At 32.5% G+C, this 24,103-nt stretch overlaps 3 protein-coding genes across 3 annotated transcripts; 2 read left to right on the top strand and 1 right to left on the bottom strand.

Moving 5' to 3' along the window:
- Window positions 1-3,741: 3,741 nt before the first annotated feature.
- LOC114374170 lies at window positions 3,742-4,632 on the bottom strand. Its single transcript, XM_028331780.1, has 2 exons — window positions 4,340-4,632; window positions 3,742-4,043 (listed from the first exon to the last, which is right to left on the bottom strand). The coding sequence occupies exons 1-2, from the start codon at window positions 4,623-4,625 to the stop codon at window positions 4,009-4,011; spliced, it is 321 nt and encodes a 106-aa protein (XP_028187581.1). The 5' UTR covers window positions 4,626-4,632; the 3' UTR covers window positions 3,742-4,008.
- A 3,693-nt stretch (window positions 4,633-8,325) lies between these two features.
- On the top strand, window positions 8,326-9,737 carry LOC114375826 (aspartic proteinase CDR1-like). The gene has a single exon (XM_028333688.1). The coding sequence runs from the start codon at window positions 8,364-8,366 to the stop codon at window positions 9,663-9,665; it is 1,302 nt and encodes a 433-aa protein (XP_028189489.1). The 5' UTR covers window positions 8,326-8,363; the 3' UTR covers window positions 9,666-9,737.
- Window positions 9,738-12,957: 3,220 nt separating this feature from the next.
- Window positions 12,958-14,326, top strand: LOC114374390 (aspartic proteinase CDR1-like). Its single transcript, XM_028332034.1, has one exon. The coding sequence runs from the start codon at window positions 12,958-12,960 to the stop codon at window positions 14,260-14,262; it is 1,305 nt and encodes a 434-aa protein (XP_028187835.1). The 3' UTR covers window positions 14,263-14,326.
- The last annotated feature ends 9,777 nt before the right edge of the window (window positions 14,327-24,103 follow it).

Here is a 24,103-nt window from a genome sequence, read left to right as displayed (position 1 = left end):
TTAAACTCAATAATGATCCTTAATACTTGAGTTATTTATAAAATGTTCACAGTTTTGATGGCACCTATCTTGTTGACTTGGAGCACTTTTTTTTTGTCTATTTCATCCCTTAAAACTTGAATTATAGTTGTGTTTCATCCTATAGTTCATGATCATTCTTTCTAGTACAGACACTGCATGTATGGAAGAATATGCTCTGTTCATATTTGAAGTTCAGGGATTTCTTCCATTATATGTGGTGCACCTTGTTTTTGTTTGTGTAATGTACTAATACCAGTTTTCTTATGGATTTAAATCCTACTTCTAAATCTTGATTCTTTCTGATAAGTCTTTTTCCCTTGTTTGTTATTGTGCATCTACATTTGCAGCGTATAATCATTGAACAGATAAGATGGTTTCAGCGGATCTATGTTCCAGTCAGTCAGTCTTGTCGAGTATTAAGTTGTTGGCATTCTTAGTAAATTTATTTCCATTGATGGCGATTCTTTGAATTTATGCTCAGTGACATAACTCAAGAGATTTGCATTTTGTATATAAAGGTTCTTTGTTGAAAAAAAAGAAAAAAACTTGTATGAATTTCTAAATTCTAACTGCAAAATCACATTGTCAGTGGTTTCTATCTCCCATTTTTCCAGATTCAGTGGCTAAGATATTTGAGAAATAACATATTCTTATGTAGTAGTACATTTGACGAAGAAAGATGATTCTTTTTTAGATATTTGTTCTTCTGGCTGGAATTTGAGAAGGGAGACTGTGTAGAGACATGAAGTGAAATATCAGTGTTGCTATTGATTATAAAAAAATTAAAGATAGTAAATAAATATTAGAGATTAAAAAATCTGACAAAATGATTAAAAAAATCTGTGGGCATTATTTTTTTTCCTAAACTAAGCAAAACAAATTAATTACCATTTCAAAACAATTCCAGTTTGCATTCGATATAACCTGTTGAAGATCAAGTTTCGGTGAAAGGAGATAGAGAATATGGAAGCCATAGCTGAGTTACAAGGTGCAGCAAAAGAAGTGAATTGACGTTTTGGAAGATCAAATATGCATCTCGAATCTATTATCAGAAAGCTGTAGTATATATGTACATGACGCAGCGTTAGATTAGTTGTAACTAACCATAACTAACCTAACAGGTTTAACTAACTCTAACTAGAAGCTGTTAAGATCCCCCCCTCAAGCTGGGAATGGATATTCAACATTCTCAGCTTGTTACAAAGAGTCTGAAAAACGGTAGGGGGTAAAGCCTTTGTGAAGATATCCGCGAGTTGTGCGGAAGATTGCACAGGGAGCAGCTTGAGATGACCCGAAGTAACTCGTTGACGGACGATATGGCAATCGATTTCGATATGTTTTGTTCGTTCATGAAAGACGGGATTGGTGGCGATCTGAATAGCTGAATGATTATCGCAATATATGGTAGCTGGTTCTACAAATTTGATTCGAAAATCCTGAAGGAGGTAAGTCAACCATTGGAGTTCGCAGGTAGTTGAAGCTAAAGCTCGGTATTCGGCCTCCGATGAGCTGCGGGAAACCGTGGTTTGCTTCTTAGATTGCCATGAAACGGGAGAGGAGCCAAGGTATACAATGAACCCGGTGATGGAGCGTCGTGAATCTTGACATCCTGCCCAGTCCGAGTCACTAAAGGCTTTTAGTTGAGGATTATCGACGGCGGAGAGATAAATGCCAGAACCAGGGGTTCCTTTAAGATATCGAAGGACCCTATAAGCAGCTTGAAGGTGCATGTTGGTTGGGCTAGACATGTACTGACTTAATTGTTGTACTGCATAAACGATGTCAGGACGCGTGTTCGTGAGGTATATAAGGCGACCAACAAGCCTCCGGTAAGAGGATGATGCTTCATCGGATAATGGGGTGCCTGCGGCGGCGTGTAGCTTAGTGGAGTAATCCATCGGGGTCTTGTGCGGTTTACAACCCAACATTCCTGAGTCAGATAGAATATCCAAGGTATATTTTCTTTGAGATAAATGAATCCCGTTAGAGGAACGCGCGACTTCGAGGCCGAGAAAATATTTCAGGTCTCCGAGATCCTTGATTTTGAAGGTGTGATCAAGTATGGTAATCATTGTTTGTATTTCAGAACTGCTATTCCCAGTTAGAATGATATCGTCCACGTATACTAAAATTATAGTGGTAGTTAATTCTGTAAAACGCAGGAAGAGTGAATGATCGGATTGAGACTTGTGGAACCCGTGAGTTGTTAGAAGACTCGAAAGCTTTAAGAACCATTGACGACTTGCCTGTTTTAGCCCGTAGAGGGAGCGCTGCAAACGGCATACCAAGTTTGGATTCGGAGTTGTTAATCCCGGTGGAACCTGCATGTAGACCTCTTCATCTAACTCACCGTGTAAGAAGGCATTGTTAACGTCTAATTGCCGCAGGTGCCATTTGTTCATGACGGCAACGGCAAGCAGAAAACGAACAGTAGTTAGCTTTGCGACTGGGGAGAAGGTGTCAAGGTAGTCGAGGCCCTCCATTTGCGTGTAACCTTTGGCCACGAGACGAGCTTTATACCTTTCTATGGAACCATCCGATCTGTGTTTAATTTTGTATATCCATCTGCACCCTATGGCCGTTTTATGTGGAGGAAGAGGAGTTAATCGCCAAGTTTTGTTTGATTGTAGAGCATCCAATTCGGCACGCATCGCTTTAATCCAGCAGTCGTGTTGGGAGGCTTCAGCATAGGAAGAAGGCTCTACGGTGGAGGTGATCGTCATGATGAAATGCTTGTGTGTGGGTGAGAGTCGTGAGTATGAAAGAACTGAGCTAAGAGGGTAACGAACCTTCGTTGAAGTGTTGGTATCGAGTGAGGAGAGAGCATGGTGATAATCGCGTAGGTATGCGGGTGCTTGTGTTCTTCGGTTTGAACGTCTAGGCTGCGGAGAAGTAGGTTCCATTGTGTGTGTTTGGCTTATAGGTTCCTGTACAGAAGGTTGTGTTGATGTAGTTTCTATAGTTGGTTCATATTGGATGTTAGAGAAGGGTTCCGGTAGAGTTGTGCTTGGTTCTATGCATGAATGTTGTGTATCAATAATCTGTGGAAAGTGATCTTCATAGAATATGACATTGCGTGATGTGATGATGTTATGTGAATGCAAATCATAAAGCATGTATCCTTTCGTGTTTGGCTTGAACCCAATGAAAATACAAGGATGAGCTCTGGGTTCTAATTTCTTACGATTAGCTTTAATGGTGCTAGCATAGCATAAACATCCAAAAACGCGCAGATGAGATATGTCGGGTATATGCCCATGAAGACGTTCATATGGTGATATGTTATGTAGAAAGGGAGTGGGGATGCAATTTATCAAACATGCTGCGTGTATTAATGCATAGTTCCAGAATTTAGGTGGCATGTTGGCTTGAAATAACAAGGCTCGTGTTACATTAAGCAAATGCTGGTGTTTCCGTTCCACAATACCGTTTTGTTCGGGTGTTTCTATGCATGATGTTTGATGCACGATTCCTTTTGATTTAAAGTAGCTGGGCATAAGAAATTCGGGCCCATTATCACTCCGTATTGTTTTCACTCTCTTGTTATGTTGAGTTTCAATAAATGTAATGAATCCTATAATGATGTTTCGTGTTTCTGCCTTAGAATGCATAAGATGTATCCACGTGAACCTTGAATGATCATCTACAATGGTTAAAAAATACTTATGACCATGCATGGATGCTTTCGAACAAGGACCCCAGATGTCCATGTGAAGTAAATCAAAATTGTGCAATGCGTGTGAAGTGCTTGAGGAAAAGGAAAGCTTTTTATGTTTCGCATAATGGCACGTATTACACACAAAATTTTTATCATGATTCAGAATAGGATAATGGGGTTTCATACATTGAAGCCTTTCCGTTGATAGATGGCCCATTCGAAAATGCCAGAGATCAATAGGTATAACATTGCACTTAGGGTGGACAATGGTCGAGCAAACAATTTTATTGTGTTGGTCTGGAATGAGATGATATAAGCCATGTCTCTCCTCAACTATACCAATCTTCGTACGTTTGTTCGTGTCCTGTAGCATACATGAATTGGAAGAAAGAATCAGTGCACAATTAGTGGAGGACACAAGTTTAGAGATAGAGATGAGATTGAAAGTGAACGTGGGTATGTATAAGACGTTGAACAAGGTTATGGCCTTCGAAAGGTGTACTGTGCCTGAATGGGTGGCCTGTACATGGTGACCATTCGGAAGTTTCACTGCAACTGGTTTGATAGGTTTATATGCATGAAGATAATTCAAGGAACAAGTCACATGATCGGTGGCTCCCGAATCTAGTATCCAGGAGCTTATGATGGATGAAGATATACCTGGGGTAGAAGGTTTGTCAGTGGTACAAGATGATATGGATGCAACCTGTTTGGTTTGTTCCGGCGCCGTGCTTCCCGTCGACGGCCGTTGGATTAAAGCGAGCAGAGCCTTATGTTGCTCAGGTGAGAATCGAACAAAATCTTGGGCTTCATGATGCTGGATTTGATCTTCCTGAAACTTGTCACTCATCGTTACCACGTTGTTAACTGTGGTTCTTCCATTGTAGGGTTTATATCCCGGCGGGTATCCGTGCTTTCGGTAACATACATCAACCGTGTGGCCCATCTTTCCGCAGTGGGTACAGGTCTTTCTTCCCCCATTGCTTTTGTATCTTGTTTCATGATTAGAGGGCATACCATGCTTCTTGTAGCACACACTTTCTGTGTGGCCACTTCGTCCACAGTATTCACAAGCAGACCTTGCAGCATTAATGGAAATTTCCTTAGTTTCGAAATTGAGATTAGGAGAACAGTTACCTAATAATTGCCGTTCTTGCTGTGCTACATAGGAGAAAATCTTCGATATGGGTGGTATGGGATCCATAAGTAAGACATGAGATCGAATGTTTGTATATTGCTCATTTAAACCTCTCAGGAACTGCATAGCTCGATCTTCGAGCTTTCTTTGTCCGATAATGGTGGAAACCGAGCAAGAACACCGGACGTTGCAGGTGCAGATTGGGTCAGGCCTAAAGCTTTCTATCTCGTCCCAGATCACGCGTAATCGGGTAAAGTATTCGGTTATTGAAAGGGCTCCCTGTTTTAATGTTGACGCTTCTTGCTGCAGATCGGAAATTCTCAATAAGTCACCCTGTGAATATCTCGATTTTAAATCTCTCCAAATATCTTCTGCTTTATCCATCCAAAGCACACTTTGCCTTATGGAAGTTGCCACGGAGTGGACGATCCAGGAGACGACCATGTTATTGCATCGCCGCCATGCCCCGTATAGCCTATCGGTCTTCAATGGTTCCGGTGCAGTCCCGTCGACGAACTCCAACTTGTTTTTGGCGCTAAGAGCAGTGACCATGGAACGGCTCCACGAGTGATAGTTAGTTGAATCCAGTACTGGGGAGACAAGGGCAGTAGCTGGGTTTTCACTAGGATGAAGATACAGATAGCTTTCGACATTGTTGAAAGTTGTTTCGTTCATGGTGGTTAGTGAATCGTTCGAGAAGAAGAGTGAGATGTATGTGCGCAGCAGAGCTCCTCATTTGAAGTGCTCTGATACCATGTTGAAGATCAAGTTTCGGTGAAAGGAGATAGAGAATATGGAAGCCATAGCTGAGTTACAAGGTGCAGCAAAAGAAGTGAATTGACGTTTTGGAAGATCAAATATGCATCTCGAATCTATTATCAGAAAGCTGTAGTATATATGTACATGACGCAGCGTTAGATTAGTTGTAACTAACCATAACTAACCTAACAGGTTTAACTAACTCTAACTAGAAGCTGTTAAGATAACCAACGATTTACGTAATTGACTAACTCAACCACAACAAGTAACATAGCATTATCAATAATATAATAAACAGAACAAAAATAGAGTTCTTCAAAATCTTGACTTCAAAGAGTAACACATTAGTCTAGCATAAGGTCTTCCTTCCTCTTCTCATCATGACCAACACGAACTCATTTAAAGTAATCACATGATCCATTATTCTATACCAAAAGATTGATGAATAAAACAGTCACAAAATATGAATAAAAAAATATAAAAACAGGGGAAGTAACCATACACATTCAGGCCAAAATTCTCCAACCTTTGGCAATCAACATGTGTAGAGCAGCTTCCCTAGTTTCTTAGTTGTTTTTGAAGTTCAAATCACAACCTTCCTATCACAATAACAATAAGTAACATTACCACCATTGCATCCAGAAGAGGTAGAAGACTCAAATTCCTCCAAAAGCTTGAGTTTTAATTATTACAAACATTCTAGAAGCAAACCATAAGTCATCTGAACTTAGCTACTAATGTTAGTTATGAGTGTGCTTTAAATGACAAGACAAAATTCATAAGCATGGAGAAGGTGTGAAACAATAGCCTACAGTAGAAGTTTTCCAGACATAGATTATGCATATTTAGAAGCAAAACTACAAGGAGAGTTGTTTAGAAACTAAAAAGGTAGTCATGTTTTCTAAATTAGTTGTCTACATGTTTGAAAGAATATTTATCGGAAAAGGTTAACTCCTTAAAAGTATGTTTGTACATGGTTTTAGTTTCTAAAATTTGGGCCAAGTTTATTTTTGGCTCCCAAAATAATAATTTTTTTTACATATCCCCGAAGTTAGGAAATAGCTAGCTTTTCTTAGTCCCTTGTCATGGACGATGTAACGCTCATTGTTGATGTGGCTAAGGGCACTCATGTAAACATATGTCAGTATGTCATAGTCATCATATGCCATATGCTTATATTTAATTGTTGGCTTAAAAAAAAAATTGACGCCTGTTATTGAGGCGCGAAGTTTTTCTTTTGTTCACAAATTTAAAAGTGATTTATTAGTTCCCCTTATTTGGAAATCGCCCATTCTGGTCTTAAAATTTGACGCTATTAAAATACTTTTTGACGTGGCTAATTGTGTATTTTCTGATGGTTTTAAAAATACAATTTATGAAAATTTTAAACCCTCAAAATTTATATTAATGAATAATATTATAAAATAAGTTTTGTTGCATTTTTATACAGCAAAATAAAATAAACCACTACAATCTCCCATTCCAACAACGTGTTTTCACATTCCAACCACAAGTCACATATCTTAGTGTCGAAATAAAAAAGCTAGGAAAAACCCCATCCATGGCAGCATGACAAGGAGTAGGTGATGGAGAGAAACAAAGGATGAGCAGAAGTGATGAAGAGAGAGTGGGCAAGAGAAATTGAATGGGAGGAAAGGAAACGAGCAAGGAGAACATGAGACGGGGCAATGTTGTCGTGGCAAAAACAATGAACACCTAGCTCGTAGAGGGAAAGGGGAGAGTGAGAAAAACAATGGGAAGTACTCCAACAAGTCCCTTTCATAAGAAACAAGTCTTAGTAAATTATACTACCATATACTTAAATTTGTCAATATTTTTATCAAATAATTCTACTAATTGATAATATATTTATTAAATGCTACATTTATTAAATATAATATACACTTAAGTAAATTTGAATGTCAATAACATTAAATAATATATTTATTATATTAATTAATGAATTTTAGGTAAATTTGACTGTCAATAATATTAAATAATATATTTATTATATTAATTAATGCATTTTAAGTAAATTTGACAGTCAATAACATTAAATAATGTATTTATTATATTAATTAATGCAATTTAAGTAAATTTGACTGTCAATAACATCAAATAATATATTTATTATATACAATATGTAGTCAATTTAATAATATTACATTACAATGTATTTTAATTTTTGAAATTTCTTTTCCAACTAATACTGTTCAACAATAAGAAAAATAATAGTTTGATAATTTATTAAAAATATATTACATTCAATAATCAATGTTGAGGAATTTATTATATTTAATAAATATCATACAATTGGTATATTGTAAGTAAAATTGATTGAAAAATAAAAATAATTACTTCCGTCAAAATTAAATTTTAAATTAATTACTAAATTTATTAAAAATAATATGTATTCAAAATTTTAAGCATAGAAATTAATATATGAATTATTATGTTTATATATGTGTGAACTACTATTAGCATTAATTATTATGATTATTACATATTTAAGTGTTTTATATTAAAATATACTACCAACAAAGTTGGAAATAGTAAGCAACTTGTCTTAATTAAATGATCCAACATATAAATCTTAATTAATTCTTTAATGTGAAATAAATCGGATTGAAAAGATAATACACACTTAATGTGCATTCAAAATCCTCCACGAAAATTTATCAATGCTTCCGGCCATTAGAATCCTATAAAAGGCCAGGAGGAATGTGCTAGTAGTTAAATATTCAAATAATTTGAGAGATTGTTTATTCACTTCTTTGCATCTTAGTCATGAAAACATCATCACCTTCAACTCTTGCCCTAGTTTTATTCTATCTTTGCAACATCTTTTACTTAGAGGCTTTCAATGGTGGCTTTAGTGTGGAGATGATCCACCGTGACTCATCAAGATCACCATTCTTTAGTCCCACAGAAACTCAATTCCAACGAGTTGCTAATGCCGTGCATCGTTCCATTAACCGTGCCAATCATTTGAACCAATCTTTTGTCTCTCCAAACTCACCTGAGACCACTGTTATATCAGCTCTAGGTGAATACCTCATTAGTTATTCAGTAGGAACCCCATCACTCCAGGTCTTTGGAATTCTTGATACGGGTAGTGACATCATTTGGCTGCAATGCCAACCATGTAAAAAATGCTACGAACAAACCACTCCTATATTTGATTCTTCAAAATCCCAAACATACAAAACCCTACCTTGCCCTTCTAATACATGTCAATCTGTTCAAGGTACCTTTTGCTCCTCTAGGAAACATTGTTTATATAGCATTCATTATGTGGATGGGTCACAGTCACTAGGAGATCTTAGTGTGGAGACCCTCACTTTAGGCTCCACCAATGGCTCTCCTGTCCAATTTCCTGGAACTGTGATAGGATGCGGGCGTTACAATGCTATTGGCATTGAAGAGAAAAATTCCGGCATCGTTGGCCTAGGGCGCGGACCCATGTCCCTTATAACTCAATTGAGTCCTTCAACAGGTGGGAAGTTTTCATATTGTTTGGTACCAGGGCTGTCTACTGCATCCAGCAAACTCAATTTTGGAAATGCTGCCGTGGTTTCCGGGCGTGGGACCGTCTCAACCCCATTATTCTCAAAAAATGGACTAGTATTCTACTTCCTAACCCTAGAAGCATTCAGTGTAGGACGCAATAGAATAGAGTTTGGAAGCCCTGGATCTGGTGGAAAGGGAAATATCATAATTGACTCAGGTACAACGCTCACTGCTTTGCCAAATGGTGTTTACTCAAAGTTGGAAGCAGCAGTAGCAAAGACAGTGATATTGCAGCGTGTTAGGGATCCAAATCAAGTGTTGGGTCTTTGCTACAAAGTTACACCTGATAAACTAGATGCAAGTGTACCAGTGATCACAGCACATTTTAGTGGTGCAGATGTCACTTTAAATGCTATCAACACCTTTGTTCAAGTGGCCGATGATGTAGTGTGCTTTGCTTTCCAGCCAACTGAAACTGGTGCCGTCTTTGGGAACTTGGCTCAGCAAAACCTCTTGGTTGGTTATGATCTCCAAATGAACACCGTGTCCTTTAAGCACACAGATTGCACTAAGCAATGATTGATTGTTGTTTAACTTAGTCTAAGTTAGTTGATTAAATAAATTTTCACCATTTTTTTTTGTGTTCCAAAACATATTATCATTGTAGGAAATACATATGATGAAAGAAAATACGTTATCATGTTCACTATAATATTTTAATAAAAGAATTAGTAAAATCGGATATGAAAATTCACAAATTAATAACCCAATTGGCCAACAAATTCAATAGGGAAATGAAGTTAGTTTGAAACTTATTTGTAAAACTTTTGTCTAGTACTTGTAGAATATGATTGTTGAATTAATACACGGTGGCAACCTTTTGATGAAAACGATTATATTAATAATGATAAGGAAAACAAATTAACATATTTTATAATAATTGCAAGCTATGCCGTTATGCAAATTCACAAAACGTTGTAAACTAAAGAGAAATGCTAGAGAAGAGTGCACTGGGATCTATCCTAGTTTAGTCACCAACCTCTTGTGACTACGTTAAGTCCTCAAAGCTTAAGATATTCTTTCAGGAATTCGATCAGAGTATTACAAATATGAATCTAAGGATAAAAAAACCTGCAACGGACACCTCATCCTAAGGGAGGAATCAGCATAAGATCAGGGTGCACATGGATATACAGTGAATCCTTTTAGAAGTCATATAAATGGCAACTAAAGTCTTTGCCGACAATATGCCAGTTGCTGGCAAATCAAGGGTCGCTAAATGCTTCATGGCTTTTATATCAATTGATAGTAATGAGATTCTTTGCATGGCCAAAAAAAGTAATTTTTCCAATAGTAGATTGGTGTTTTGTATCAATACAATGGCTACACATGAGAGAAAATTTCCTCTTTTTACCAATTGGTGCCATGAGAAAATGTCCTTAATTACTTTCTTTAATTTTGTCCAGTGAAGCAAAAGGTGCCTTAATCTTTCTTTTCTTCAGTAACTGTGCAGCCAGGAAAAATAAGTTTAAGTTAGCTTCATTTGAAAATCCCCAAACATGAAAGTCTTCCTATTAAGTAATAGAAAAATCCCTAAGAAAAATCCCCAAACATGAAAGTCTAATTATATATAAAATTTCAGAAGTGAAATCATAATAATATATTGATTATAAGTAGTATACTATTTCTACATTGAAGTGAAATCATAATAAATGACATTCACCTTGACTTAATTGAGTGCAAAATAACGAACTGACTGACTGACCCAAAATGTAATGCTGTTATTCTCTAATCTCTGCAATGGAGTTTGATACACGGGCACAACGAAGTGAAGTGATGGAGACATGTTCTTTTTATATAGAGCATTCTTCCAGCCTTCTACCAAAACTTAACAGGTCAACCTTACAAAGCTTAAACTGCAAAATTTAGGGGGAGGACATACTATAAAATCACTATTAAAAAAAACTACTGCGTAAAAAGGATAATACAACAAGAATCAAGGGAAGAGTTCAGGATATAAAATGAAATACGTCACTCTCCCCGGTCCATCATTAATTTTTATTTAAATAATATTGGCTCCCTTTTAATTTCTTATGGTAGCAGAGGGTCTAACTGGCGTGTTAAATAAATCAGTTGAATTGGGATTGTTCAAAGGTTTCAAGGTCAATCATGGCATCTGTTTCTCTAAGTTACAATATGCAGATGACTCTTTTTTGGTTGGAGGGGCATGTTGGGAAAATCTGTGGGCTATTATTAAGGCTTTTCTTCGAAGCTTTGAACTAGCTAGCTTCTGTACTAAAGGTAAATTTCTCTAAGAGCACGCTTTTCGGTGTGCATGCCTCTCCTGATTTTCTGGAAAGTGCAGCAGCTTTTTTATATTGTTCTGTGGCATCACTTCCTTTTAAATTCCTTTGGTTGCCTATTGGCAAATCATAGACGAGGAGTTTCGTGGGCACCAGTTATTAATTTGTTAAGAAGCTGTGTTGCTGGAAGGGGAGACAATTAATTGTCCATGGGTGGAAGGATTGCATTGATAAATTTTTTTCCTTTCTTACAGACCCAGTAAAAGATAATTGCAAAATTGATTAAAATACAGAGGAGATTTTTGTGGAATGGGAATGTGGGTGGTTTTAAAATTCTGCGGATTGATTGGGAGACAGTTTGTATGCCAAAGTATGAGGGTGGTTTGGGAGTGAAGGACTTAAATCTTTTAATTTGAACTTGTAATCAAATTGGCGTTGGCGTTTCTTTAATGATAAACATCCACTATGGTATGAGTTTCTGTGTTGCAGATATGGAAGGATGAGCAGAAGTGATGAAGAGAGAGTGGGCAAGAGAAAGTGAATGGGAGGAAAGGAAACGAGCAAGGAGAACATGTAATCGTGGCAAAAACAATGAACACCTAGATCGTAGAGGGAAAGGGGAGAGCGAGAAAGATAATGGGAAGTACTCTAGTCCCTTTTTTAAGAAACTAGTTTTAGTAAATTATATTACCATATACTTAAATTTGTCAATATTTTTATCAAATAATTCTACTAATTAATAATATATTTATTTAATGCTATATTTATTAAATATAATATACAGTTCATTTATTAAATATAATATACACTTAATTAATTAATGTATTTTAAGTAAATTTGACTGTCAATAACATTAAATAATATATTTATTATATATAATATGTAGTCAATTTAATAATATTACATTACGACGTATTTTAATTTTCGAAATTTCTTTTTCAACTAATACTGTTCAACAATAAGATAAATAATAGTTTGATAATTTATTAAAAATATATTACATTTATTAATCAAAGTTGAGGAATTTATTATATTTAATAAATATCATACTTAGTAAATTGTAAGTAAAATTGATTGAAAAATAAAAGTAATTACTTCCGTCAAAATTAAAATTAATTACTAAATTTATTAAAAATAATATGTAGTCAAAATTTTAAGCATAGAAATTAATATATGAATTATTATGTTTATATATATATATATATATATATATATATATATATATATATAATGTGTATGTGTGCGCACGTCAATTATTATTAATATTAATTATTATTACATATTTAAGTTTTTATATTAAAATATACTACCAACAACACTTGACATAAATAATAAGCAACTTGTGTCTCTTAATTAAATAATTCAAGTTATGAATCTTAATTGATTTTTAGATGTGAAATAAATCATGTTAAAAAGATAATACATATTTTATGTGCACTAAATCTTCCACGAAAATTTATGAGTGTTTTCTGCCATTAGAATCCTATGAAAGGCCACCAGGAATGTGCTAGTAGTTAAATATGCAAATAATTTGAGAGATTGTTTATTCACTTCTTTGCATCTTAGTCATGAAAACAATATCACCTTCAACTCTTGCTCTAGTTTTATTCTATCTTTGCAACATCTTTTACTTGGAGGCTTTCAATGGTGGCTTTAGTGTGGAGATGATCCACCGTGACTCATCAAGATCACCATTCTTTCGTCCCACAGAAACTCAATTCCAACGAGTTGCTAATGCCGTCCATCGTTCCGTCAATCGTGCCAATCATTTCCACAAAGCTCATAAGGCCGCTAAGGCCACTATAACACAAAATGATGGTGAATATCTAATCAGCTATTCAGTTGGAATCCCTCCGTTTCAACTTTATGGTATTATTGATACAGGTAGTGACATGATTTGGTTGCAGTGTAAACCTTGTGAAAAATGTTACAACCAAACCACTCCTATATTTGATCCTTCAAAATCTAACACATACAAAATCCTTCCCTTTTCTTCTACTACATGTCAATCTGTTGAAGATACCTCTTGTTCCTCTGATAATAGGAAAATGTGTGAATATACTATTTACTATGGGGATGGATCATACTCACAAGGAGAACTTAGTGTGGAAACCCTAACTTTAGGCTCCACCAATGGCTCATCTGTCAAATTTCGTAGAACCGTGATAGGTTGTGGACGTAACAATACTGTCTCCTTTGAAGGCAAAAGCTCGGGCATAGTTGGCCTAGGAAATGGACCTGTGTCGCTAATAAATCAATTGAGACGTCGTTCTTCTTCAATAGGTAGAAAGTTTTCCTATTGTTTGGCTTCAATGTCTAACATATCTAGCAAACTCAATTTTGGAGATGCTGCTGTGGTTTCTGGGGATGGGACTGTCTCAACTCCAATAGTCACACATGACCCAAAAGTATTTTACTACCTAACCTTGGAAGCATTCAGTGTGGGAAACAATAGAATAGAGTTTACAAGCTCCTCATTTAGATTTGGTGAAAAGGGAAATATCATAATTGACTCAGGTACAACACTCACTCTTTTGCCAAATGATATTTACTCAAAGTTGGAATCAGCAGTAGCAGATCTGGTTGAATTAGACCGTGTTAAGGATCCACTTAAACAGTTGAGCCTTTGCTACAGAAGTACTTTTGATGAACTAAATGCACCAGTGATCATGGCACATTTTAGTGGTGCAGATGTCAAGTTAAATGCTGTCAACACCTTTATCGAAGTGAAACAAGGGGTAACATGCTTGGCTTTCATTTCTAGTAAAATTGGTCCCATCTTTGGGAACATGGCTCAGCAAAACTTCTTGGTTGGCTATGATCTTCAAAAGAAAATTGTCTCCTTTAAGCCCACAGATTGCAGCAAGCAGTGATTGATTGTTGTTTGTTTTGTTTAGTCTGTGTGGATCAACAATAAAATTATACATTTCATCAAAATATCTTTTATATATTACCAACTAATTCTTTTAATTAAGCAATAATAATTAAATGTAATATTATTAAGACATATATCATATTTATTAAATCGTGTAGAATAAGGAAAATTGATCGTCCAATGAAATTAAATAGCATATATTGGATAGCTTTACAGAAATTAAGAATGGTTAGAAAAAGCGACAAATCAGAAATAACCTCAATTTATGTGTGTTTAATATAATTTCTGCATACAAAGCAACCTTTCTCAAGGTTTTTCTTCATTCCAGATTCATCAGTGACATGGGAATAATGAAATTCCTTGTGCAAACATTCATATAACAGTAAAAAAAATAATTCCATAAGGTGAAAAACGAGTTGTTACAAAACACATGACCAAACAAACTCTTATGACATCTAATCCTATCTACTTTATCCACTCCTTATTCTTCTCCCCCTTTTAGAGTGAATCAAAATAAGAGGGAGTAGACACTAGACGCCACTAATCCTATGGTATTATTGTGAGATGATCAATTCACAGAGGAGCTTGAAATGGATGGTGCTTGTAGTGGTTGGACTCAGAGCTCTTGATACGGAAATGTTTGGCTTGAACGAGGAGAAATATTAGGGATACTGACCATTAAAAGCAACCAAAAAACGAAAAATAGGTTTCCAACAAACCTTAATCCCATTTTTTTCAAATTGAAAATCACAACCCCTAATCACTTTCTCTTTCGCATCACCACCAGATTCTCAATTTACCTCCTGAATTGTCGATTCCGTTCCTTCTACCTCCCTTTCATCACCATCCCTCTTCATCTTTTGTTACAACCCAAGTTCTATTGTTAGGTCCAATAGAATAGTATTATAATAGTTGTGCCTATTGTTAGGCCAAGTAAATAAGTCAGTAGATTCTAGGAAACGTTTGAGTATTCGGTCATGCATTTTGTACTGTATTTTGTTATTGTAGTTTTGTTCTTAGGTGTGACATACTGTTGTATATACTCTTGTAATGACTGATAGAAGGGATAATGAATTGATTTGCATGAAAAGTTAGTTTTCTAATTTTCTTTTTCTCTCTTATTTTTTCTGGAGTTCACTCCTATTCGAAAGGAAATTCATTCTACACCGTATAAAAAAGACAAAAAAATATTAAAAAACTAATTTTCATGTAAATTCATTGTCCCCTTCTATTAGTAGTTACAAGAGTATATATATACTGACTTATTTACTTGGGCCGCACAACTATTATAATACTCTATTGGACCTAACAATAGAACTTGGGTTGTAACATTTTCTTGCCCTCTTCACATCTCATGGGTTTGACACGCAAGGAAGAGGAAGTACTATATTTGTGAACTTGCACATTTCCTTTGCCACAATTGGAGTTCCACCTTGTGCCGCTACAACCACAGTGGTTGTCGCTGTCGCATTTAGGTTGTCATTGTGAAAGTCACATTTGGGATGTTGCTCCACAATCGTGGCATGTAGGATCTCACCTAGTCAATCACTCTTCTTTCTCTGTTCTATCCTCATTTCATGCTTTGATTTGATCTCTTCCTTTGCGGTTTTGGGTTTGGGATTTTTTGGAAGTTGTTTTGCAAATCTAAATCTATGATGGCAATCAACAACAACACAAGACACCCGATTGGAAAAGACATGGGATACAATGATGGAGATGGGAGTAGAATGCGGTGGTGTTGGGTGGTTCTAGGTTTTGTGAGAGGGAAGTTGTCGCCTCTGGCATGCTACTACACTATGGTGTTTCATGTTATTGGAAGAAGTAGATGGAGAAGAAGAGGAAGGAGAGGAGAAGAGGGAGAATTTCCATTTTGTGAAGGTTTTCACCCGCTAATATCTGTCTCGTTAACAATGTCGACTCCAAATGGACAGAGGGATCATTTTGAATCAATTTAAAAAAATAAAGGATCAAAATAAACTTTATATAAAAGATAAAAGACTAAATTGAATAATAATGTGACTTAAATTTTGATTATCCTTATTAGACTTATCATTTCTTAAAAATAAAATTAAGAATTGAACAAACAATCAAATACAAAAAGCAAAAATGAGGGTGTTACATATTCAATTAGGAGATCTAGAATAATTTATGAAATCCCTTGTCTAATCTAGATTGCCTAATCGGAAAATATTATTTGTAATTATCCCATATTAGGTTATTCGAAACATCTTTTTTATTTTGAAATTGATAATTCAGAATAAAAAATATATCTTATGGATCGCCTAATACGAGACAATTGCAAACATTACTTCCAGATAAGGCAAGTCAGATAGCAAGTAATTCTTATTTTATGAAACTAATTTTGGTAATAGTGTTAGTTTAAAGGCACATTTTTGTGCTAGCAACGGGCAATTTTGGAGGCATTGCATTAAAATGTGCTTGAAGATGATTTGGTGTTTGGTGGGTTGCAGTTGAACATGTTATCAAGTGGGGTAGTATGGGTGTGTTGGGTAATCAATACTCTTACAAATAAGATTATCCACACCCATAAAGGATTGAGAATACAACAAAGATTACATCGTAAAAAAAAATAATAACAAATACAAGAATTTAACATGTAGTTTGACACTTTTTGCCTACGTTCACGAAACTGTCTCAAAAAGTATTTCAATATCACAAAAATGATTACAAGATTATAACTCACTCCAAATCGTGTATCACTCTATCAACTCGAGTACCTCACTCAATGGTTATAAGAAATGATAATACTCTTACACAAAGATATAGTGAAAATTACACCAACTATAATAAATAAATTTTCTTGGAAGTTGAAACAAAAATAACTTCTAATTCAAATAATCTTTATCTAATAAAATGTAATATTTTCCTTTGCATTTAAGTCACATAAATTTTAATGATAAAAAATTAATTTTTAATATATTTATATCTTATCTTTTAACTTTGAAACTACTGGAAGAATGGAGAGGAAAGTGAGGAAGTTATAAAAAACAGAGGACAATTTAGAAATATTAAAATATATGGAGGTGCAAGCCGGAAGCAATGGTCGGGCTATAATATCATTTTCCCTTCTTTTTGTTTCAATCGCAGGCTACAAGTTGACCCAATAGCCTATGTGCTATGCAAGGTCAATGCGAGTCTAAAAAATAGGCAAGCCAACCCGTATTAGTACTTGATCCTGTACATGGCCTCCTCTTGTTTAGTACCTATCTGTTAAGAAAGTAAACAATATTTATTATCAATTTTTAAACACTACACATTTTTTACTTGCATTCTTTAATTTAATTAAACTATATTTATTATAAATTGAATTCTCCAAGTATCACAATTATTTGCTTTTACTCCGTATTAAAAAATTAACACATTTTGCTCATGTGACATTTGCAATGACATTTGACATGATGTTCACGTCACACTTGTTGATGTATCACTAACATAACTTTGATTATATGACATGTGAAAATAGATAATTACTAGATTGTCAAATGTTAAAGATGCAAATAGAAATCATCATCCTAAACTCAAACAACACTATACCACTATTGGTTATTTGGAGAAAGGATAATATAGATTTTAATGATTCATTATTGAATATGTTAATTCGTGCATTCGTTAATTGTTTATTGTGTGACCCGGCCTGTTGTCATATTAATAGGATAACTATTTAAAAGGGGGAAAAGTAAACTACTTTTGTCTCCTTTACATCTCCTTTTTATTTAATTAGAAAAAAGTAAAAACAAAATATTGCCATGTTGAATGATAATACTTTTGTCAAAAAAAAGGTTGAATGATAATACTAATAGTAAAATAGATTCTCAAATTTTTTAAATGATAAATTTCATTTCAAATTTAAATTATTTAAAGTAAAAAAAAAATGTGTAAAGTGAAAAATAAAAGATATACCCAAATTTAATTAAATCAAGTTATATTTAGAATTCGAACTACATTAATTGAATCTAACAAAAACAAAATTCTCACTTCTTAATTTTACTTAACTCTTCGCTTTATACATATATTTAAAATTTTGTGATGATTTTGTTTATTAATATCTTTAAAATTAATAGACAAAGAATAAAATATATTTTTTCATTAAAAATATTTTATTTTTTAGTTTATCAATACATACTTATTATTTCAATAATTATTTTTTAACGCAAAAAAAATGTTTATAAGATATAATAAACTATTAATGATATTCACGATATAAAACATATAATCAAGAATATATAAGGAAAATGTGTTAAAGTAATTAATGTCGTTATTTAATACTCAAGATTTTAAATTCCTTTTTTACTATCATATATTTGTCAAGAGTTATACTCAATGTCCCTTAAATAAATTTAATTTATAAAAACCAAAATATGTTTAATTGATTAAAAGTATTAAAGAAATTTCTAACAAGTTGTTAGATTAAAAAAGATAAAAGTTAAATGAAAACTACTAAAAATTGTTAATTAGTTTATGTCTTTCTAATAAAATATTTTATTATTAATTCTTTAATTAATCTTCACAGAACAAGTGAAATATCATTTTGGATTCAAACAAATACTCTTTTCAAATATAATTTTAAACTATCATTTTTTAATCTTTATCTCTTTTAACTCTGTATATAAATTAATATTTATAGTTTTATTTTAAAAATCATCAATAATTTAAAGTAATACTATCACAATTTAAATTATTTATTATAAATGTAAAATATAAGTATTTATCCAAAATATTTACTTTTCATAAATTTAATTATATAAATAAAAATGTATATTCTATGGAACCTATTATCATAACCTGTAAAATGAATACATGTGTGACTGAGACTATATAAAATAAAATATAAAAAAAAAGTGAAATTAATAAAGAGCACAGAGAAACATATGGTGGGTTTGAATTAGCTCACATTATCCCCACTGAGAATTTTCAGTGGTCAGCTGCTTTCCAACCCATACAGGATATTCCTACACTCAAAAATCACAAAAGCTGGGTGATGCTAAAATCAACTTCAAAACACTACTTACACTAGGAAAGCACTGAAAATCAGGTCAATTTAGTGTGCATTAATACATAAAATACACACCTTGTATCCTTTAAAGATTAGATTGAGCTATATCTACTTCAAACTACATTATATTAAACAAGATCACTTTTAGAAAACTAATAGTTCAGGTGACTTGTCATTTTTATTCCTTAAAGTAGAGTTATTAATATTATAAATTGAGATTAAAAAATAAAAGCAATATATGGTTGATCTAGGACTTACAGGCATTACTTTTAACAAGCTTATAGAGTGACTCATTTGTCAGACTCCAGCCTTGAGTGTATTCTTTTTATTCAATACAGTCCCTACAGCTAACTTGAATATGTGAAGCAATGAATCACTATCATCAACAATTGTATTAAGCTAACTTCAACTGCAAAGAGAAATCACATTCACTAATTGGCCTATTCTAGTGTAGCTTGGCTAAAAAAGCTATTTAAAAAAAAAGATAAAATGTTATTATCAGATACACTTATTTTTATTTGCCAAATTCAACATGAACTACATGCACATGAATCAAGGCCTTTAGCTTTTGACCAAGCCCCCTCAAGAATTGATCGGAAAATTGATCCCAAACATGACCTTAACTGCTAAAAATTTATTAGTTCTATTAACAAAAAAAACCAGAGAAAACAGATATCTCTACCTCTACAATCAAAATTAGCATGAACTTTGATGTGTTTCCGAATGAGAACATGGCTAGGTTAACAAGTCAGGATATTCACCAAGTTTGACTTCAGAGCATGCATCTTTTATAGCGAGAAGAAAAAGTGAATCATTACCAAACATCTCAGCTTTATCTCTATGGAACTTAACAAGGCATTTATCAGTTCACTGAAATTCTAATTTTGATCTTTAAACATATAACAGTATCTCACACTAGCAGTATTGATCCCTGTTGAATCATAACTTTGAATAAATAGTAAGGAGTAACCTTGGTGGTGTTCACATAAGAGCTGACATGCACAAACATGGAAAAACAAGATCTGCATCTAAATTAACTGATCATATGAATAAATTGACAACAAAATTGAAGAGACTGAAATTTGTCCAAAATAAAGTTTATATGTATCAAGTTATGTGCTTGATCCTAATTGATCTACACTCACTGGTCCCTCAAGGAAAGCTTATGTTGTTCTATACTGAATATCATGTCCAAAATAAAGTTGAATCTTAACTCAAAATAAAAATACATACATGTATTAAACATTTTAAGTTGGCATGGCTTTGTTAATCTATTTCCTTGCGGTTGATCTTTGATTCTGAGCTTTTTTTTACGAGTCTCTTGTATTTCAAATTATCTTTCAATCTCATCTGATTTACAGCCTAATAAGAGGATTAATAACTAGTGTTTTATAATAGTTGTTTTTTCCCCAACCTAGCCACCAAGGTTTCGCCATCCAAATCATCAACTAGTGTTGGTTGTTTTTTTATTATAATTATGCAATGATTGTGATTGAGATTGATTGTTTTTCATTTTCAATATTAATTTGATTAAAAACTTACTTCTACTTAAGTATATGAATTAATGACACTTAACTTCAATTCCAATCATGTTGGAGTTGAACATGTTGTACGGTTAGGTGGTTTATCTTCATTCCATATATTGATACATATAAACTTTTTTGGGTATTTGAAAAACCAAATCTTCAAGAAATGCCCACACCCAGATGAAAACAAACGACGTCAAATAAACACGGAGCTAGGGCTTAATCTAAATCAAGTCAAATTTTGGTTTCAAAATAAGAAGACACGACTAATGGTAGTCTTTTTTTTTTTAATACTTCATTTTTAAGGACAATTGTCTATACATTACTTTGTGCAATTTTCAGCTAATATGCGAGCAAATAGATAACAATGCTCTTCGGCGTGAGAATGGAAGGATACAATCAGAAAACCACTAACTGGGAGAGTCTTTGCTGAATTCGTTTGTGTATCCTGTGAGGGTCTAACCATGTGATCAGTAGAGCATGAACTTCAATTGCAAGCCTTTAAGGAGGAAAATGTTTAATTAGCTAAAGGTAAACTATTTTATTTAACTTATTCTCTTGTGATATGAATCATAGTATATCACACACACAAAATCCATGATTAATTCATTTCTAGTTGATTTTTTATGAATTGTTTTTTAATATGAGAAAGTGTACACACTTCTAGAAAACAATGGGATAAATACAGTTCTACTAGCAATTATTTTGCAAAACTGATCATTTATTTTGTTATTAATTTCAATATATTTTAATCAATTATTTTGCATAATTCTTCCTTTTAATTGATTTAGCCATTTTCAGTTGATTGAGGATAGGTATTTTTATATAAAACAATTACACAATTCTATGTATCATTATCTGATAAAATAAATAAAAAATTCCTTTAATTTTCCGAGAAAGTCAGATTAATGCTTTCTCAATTTGAGTTTTATCAATTGATCGTTGTGGATACAAATTCATACTTGTCAAATCCCTCTAAGCCTGGCTAGATGAATCAACTCATAAAAACATTCTTAAAGTTCACTTATTCTGACACACACATCAAAGTTACGAAAAAAAAAAAAGGCTTAGTCTTCGCAGTTTCATTTTTCTCACAATGGTTGAAAGAATGTATCCTTAATATTTTGGGTCATTGTCACGATTATGTTATGGTAGCTAAACTCGAAGGTAAGATCATCCATCCTATATTCTTGACAATTTTTTTAAAAATCTGAGTTTCAATGGAGTCCTGTATATTTTAGTATTGAAGAGAAAGAAAGATATAACCTTTTATGAAAGTTTGAGAAAGCCAATGCTGACATTTAAATGATAATTTATAGTTTTAATAAAATAATATTTTTTATAATTACAGGTATTCAAATTTGTGCTTTCATTTTTTATTTTCCAAATTTGATTTTTCTAAAAATATATCATATTCAAAAAAATAACATAAAACTTTTACTACTAAAAAATAGACTTTTAACATTAATTTTTTTACACTTTCAACATCAGTTATAAACCGATATTAAAACTAATATACATTATCAATTCTTTCCAAAACTAATATTGTATAATAAGAAATATATAAAAAATATAAAAATAATTTTGATTTTGACAAAAACTGATGTTATAATATACTTTATAACATTGATTTTTATTTTTTTAAAAATATATCATATTTAAAAAATAACATAAAACTTAATTTTTTATTATTTTTTAATTTTAAAAATCTTTAAAGTTACGACAAACAATATTTTTGTCATTAAATGCAAAAAAAAATCTCCCCAGAACTAGGACACATAAATAATTTCCTAGCCTTCTTAACTATTGTTTTCTCATTTTATTTCAAGGTTATCATATCTATTTGTTTGGATTCATGCATTCATTTATTCATTATTATACATTTATTTATTACTTACGAAAAAAATAAGAACATCACATCTACAAAAAATATTTTTGCTATATTTATTTTAATTTTTAAAATAATTAAAGTCAAAACAAAATAATACTATCATAACAAAAAATGTTTGAATATGTTCACTTATTTCTTATATATATGTGAATTTTGATTTTTCAAATAATAATATCACATGCAAAAAAGTAAAATAAAAGAATATTTTTATTTTTTGAAATAAAACATAATAAATATTATTTGAATACTTTTTCCTAATCTAAATTGCATTATTTAATTGGTCATTGAAAAGTCTTCACTATTATATAATTAATGTATTGAAAATTTAACAATTATTTAATGTGTTTGTCAAATGGGAGGCTTTCTCCCAATCTACAATTAACTTTTTTAATGAGACATTGAAAAGATTTCATTATTGTAATTAATGTATTCTATCTTTGAGATAATTATTTTAGACTATATTTTTTTAATCTTTAACTCTTTTAACTTTGTATGTAAATCAATTTTTAATAGTGTTTTAAAAAAACATCGATAATTTAAAGTAATAATATTATAATTTCAATTATTTATTATAAATAAAAATATGTATTCAAATTTTTATTTTATAAGTTTTAATTAGATAATATAAATATTTATTCAATGCAACCTATGAGCTAAAACATTAAGGATATCAGTTTGATATTAATATCGACAAATAACAGATTTTTTTAAAAAATCGATGTTAACGAATTTAACTTATTTATAATTATGTTATCATATTTTTTTTAACATAATTTTTATAAAATTGATGTAAAATGGCAACATTAAAGACATATTTTCTAGTAACGAATAAAAATATCATGCTATAAAGTTTACTATAAAATGGAAATGAGCAAATTAGCACGTATTAACTTTTAAAAATTATATTATTATTATTATTGAAGATTTTTTTAGATAGTATGAAAATTTTCTTGATTTTTTCTATCAATAAATTTACCACATTAATGTTTTATCATTGAAATTTATGACATAATATAATATATATATATATATATATATATATATATATATATATATATATATATATATATATATATATATATATCACATACTTAGTAATATATTTTTCCAAAGAGGAGGAGAGTACTCTAATTAAATGGAGAAAACAACTCTTCCAACAAAGAGAAAACTTGAAAAGGTTGATACCGTTCGGTGAAAAACTTGAGCACTAGGCTACTCAGTTGCAATGCATTTGAATTTTTCTCTTAAAGCAAAGCTTCTCACAAAGAAGCAATTTTTTTTGTTTTTTTGTTTTTTAATCAAAAGAGAAGCCAGAGGGAGATTAAGGGAATGAAGGTGTTGACATTCCAACTATGTTAATTGGCACTCCAACATACATCCCCAAAGAAACCCCCCTCCAATAATATTG

This window comes from Glycine soja, chromosome 11, assembly GCF_004193775.1.
Source record: "Glycine soja cultivar W05 chromosome 11, ASM419377v2, whole genome shotgun sequence".
Classification (NCBI taxonomy): domain Eukaryota; kingdom Viridiplantae; phylum Streptophyta; class Magnoliopsida; order Fabales; family Fabaceae; genus Glycine; species Glycine soja.
The sequence above is the reverse complement of the archived record's forward strand: the minus strand, read 5'-3'. Positions and strand labels throughout refer to the sequence as shown.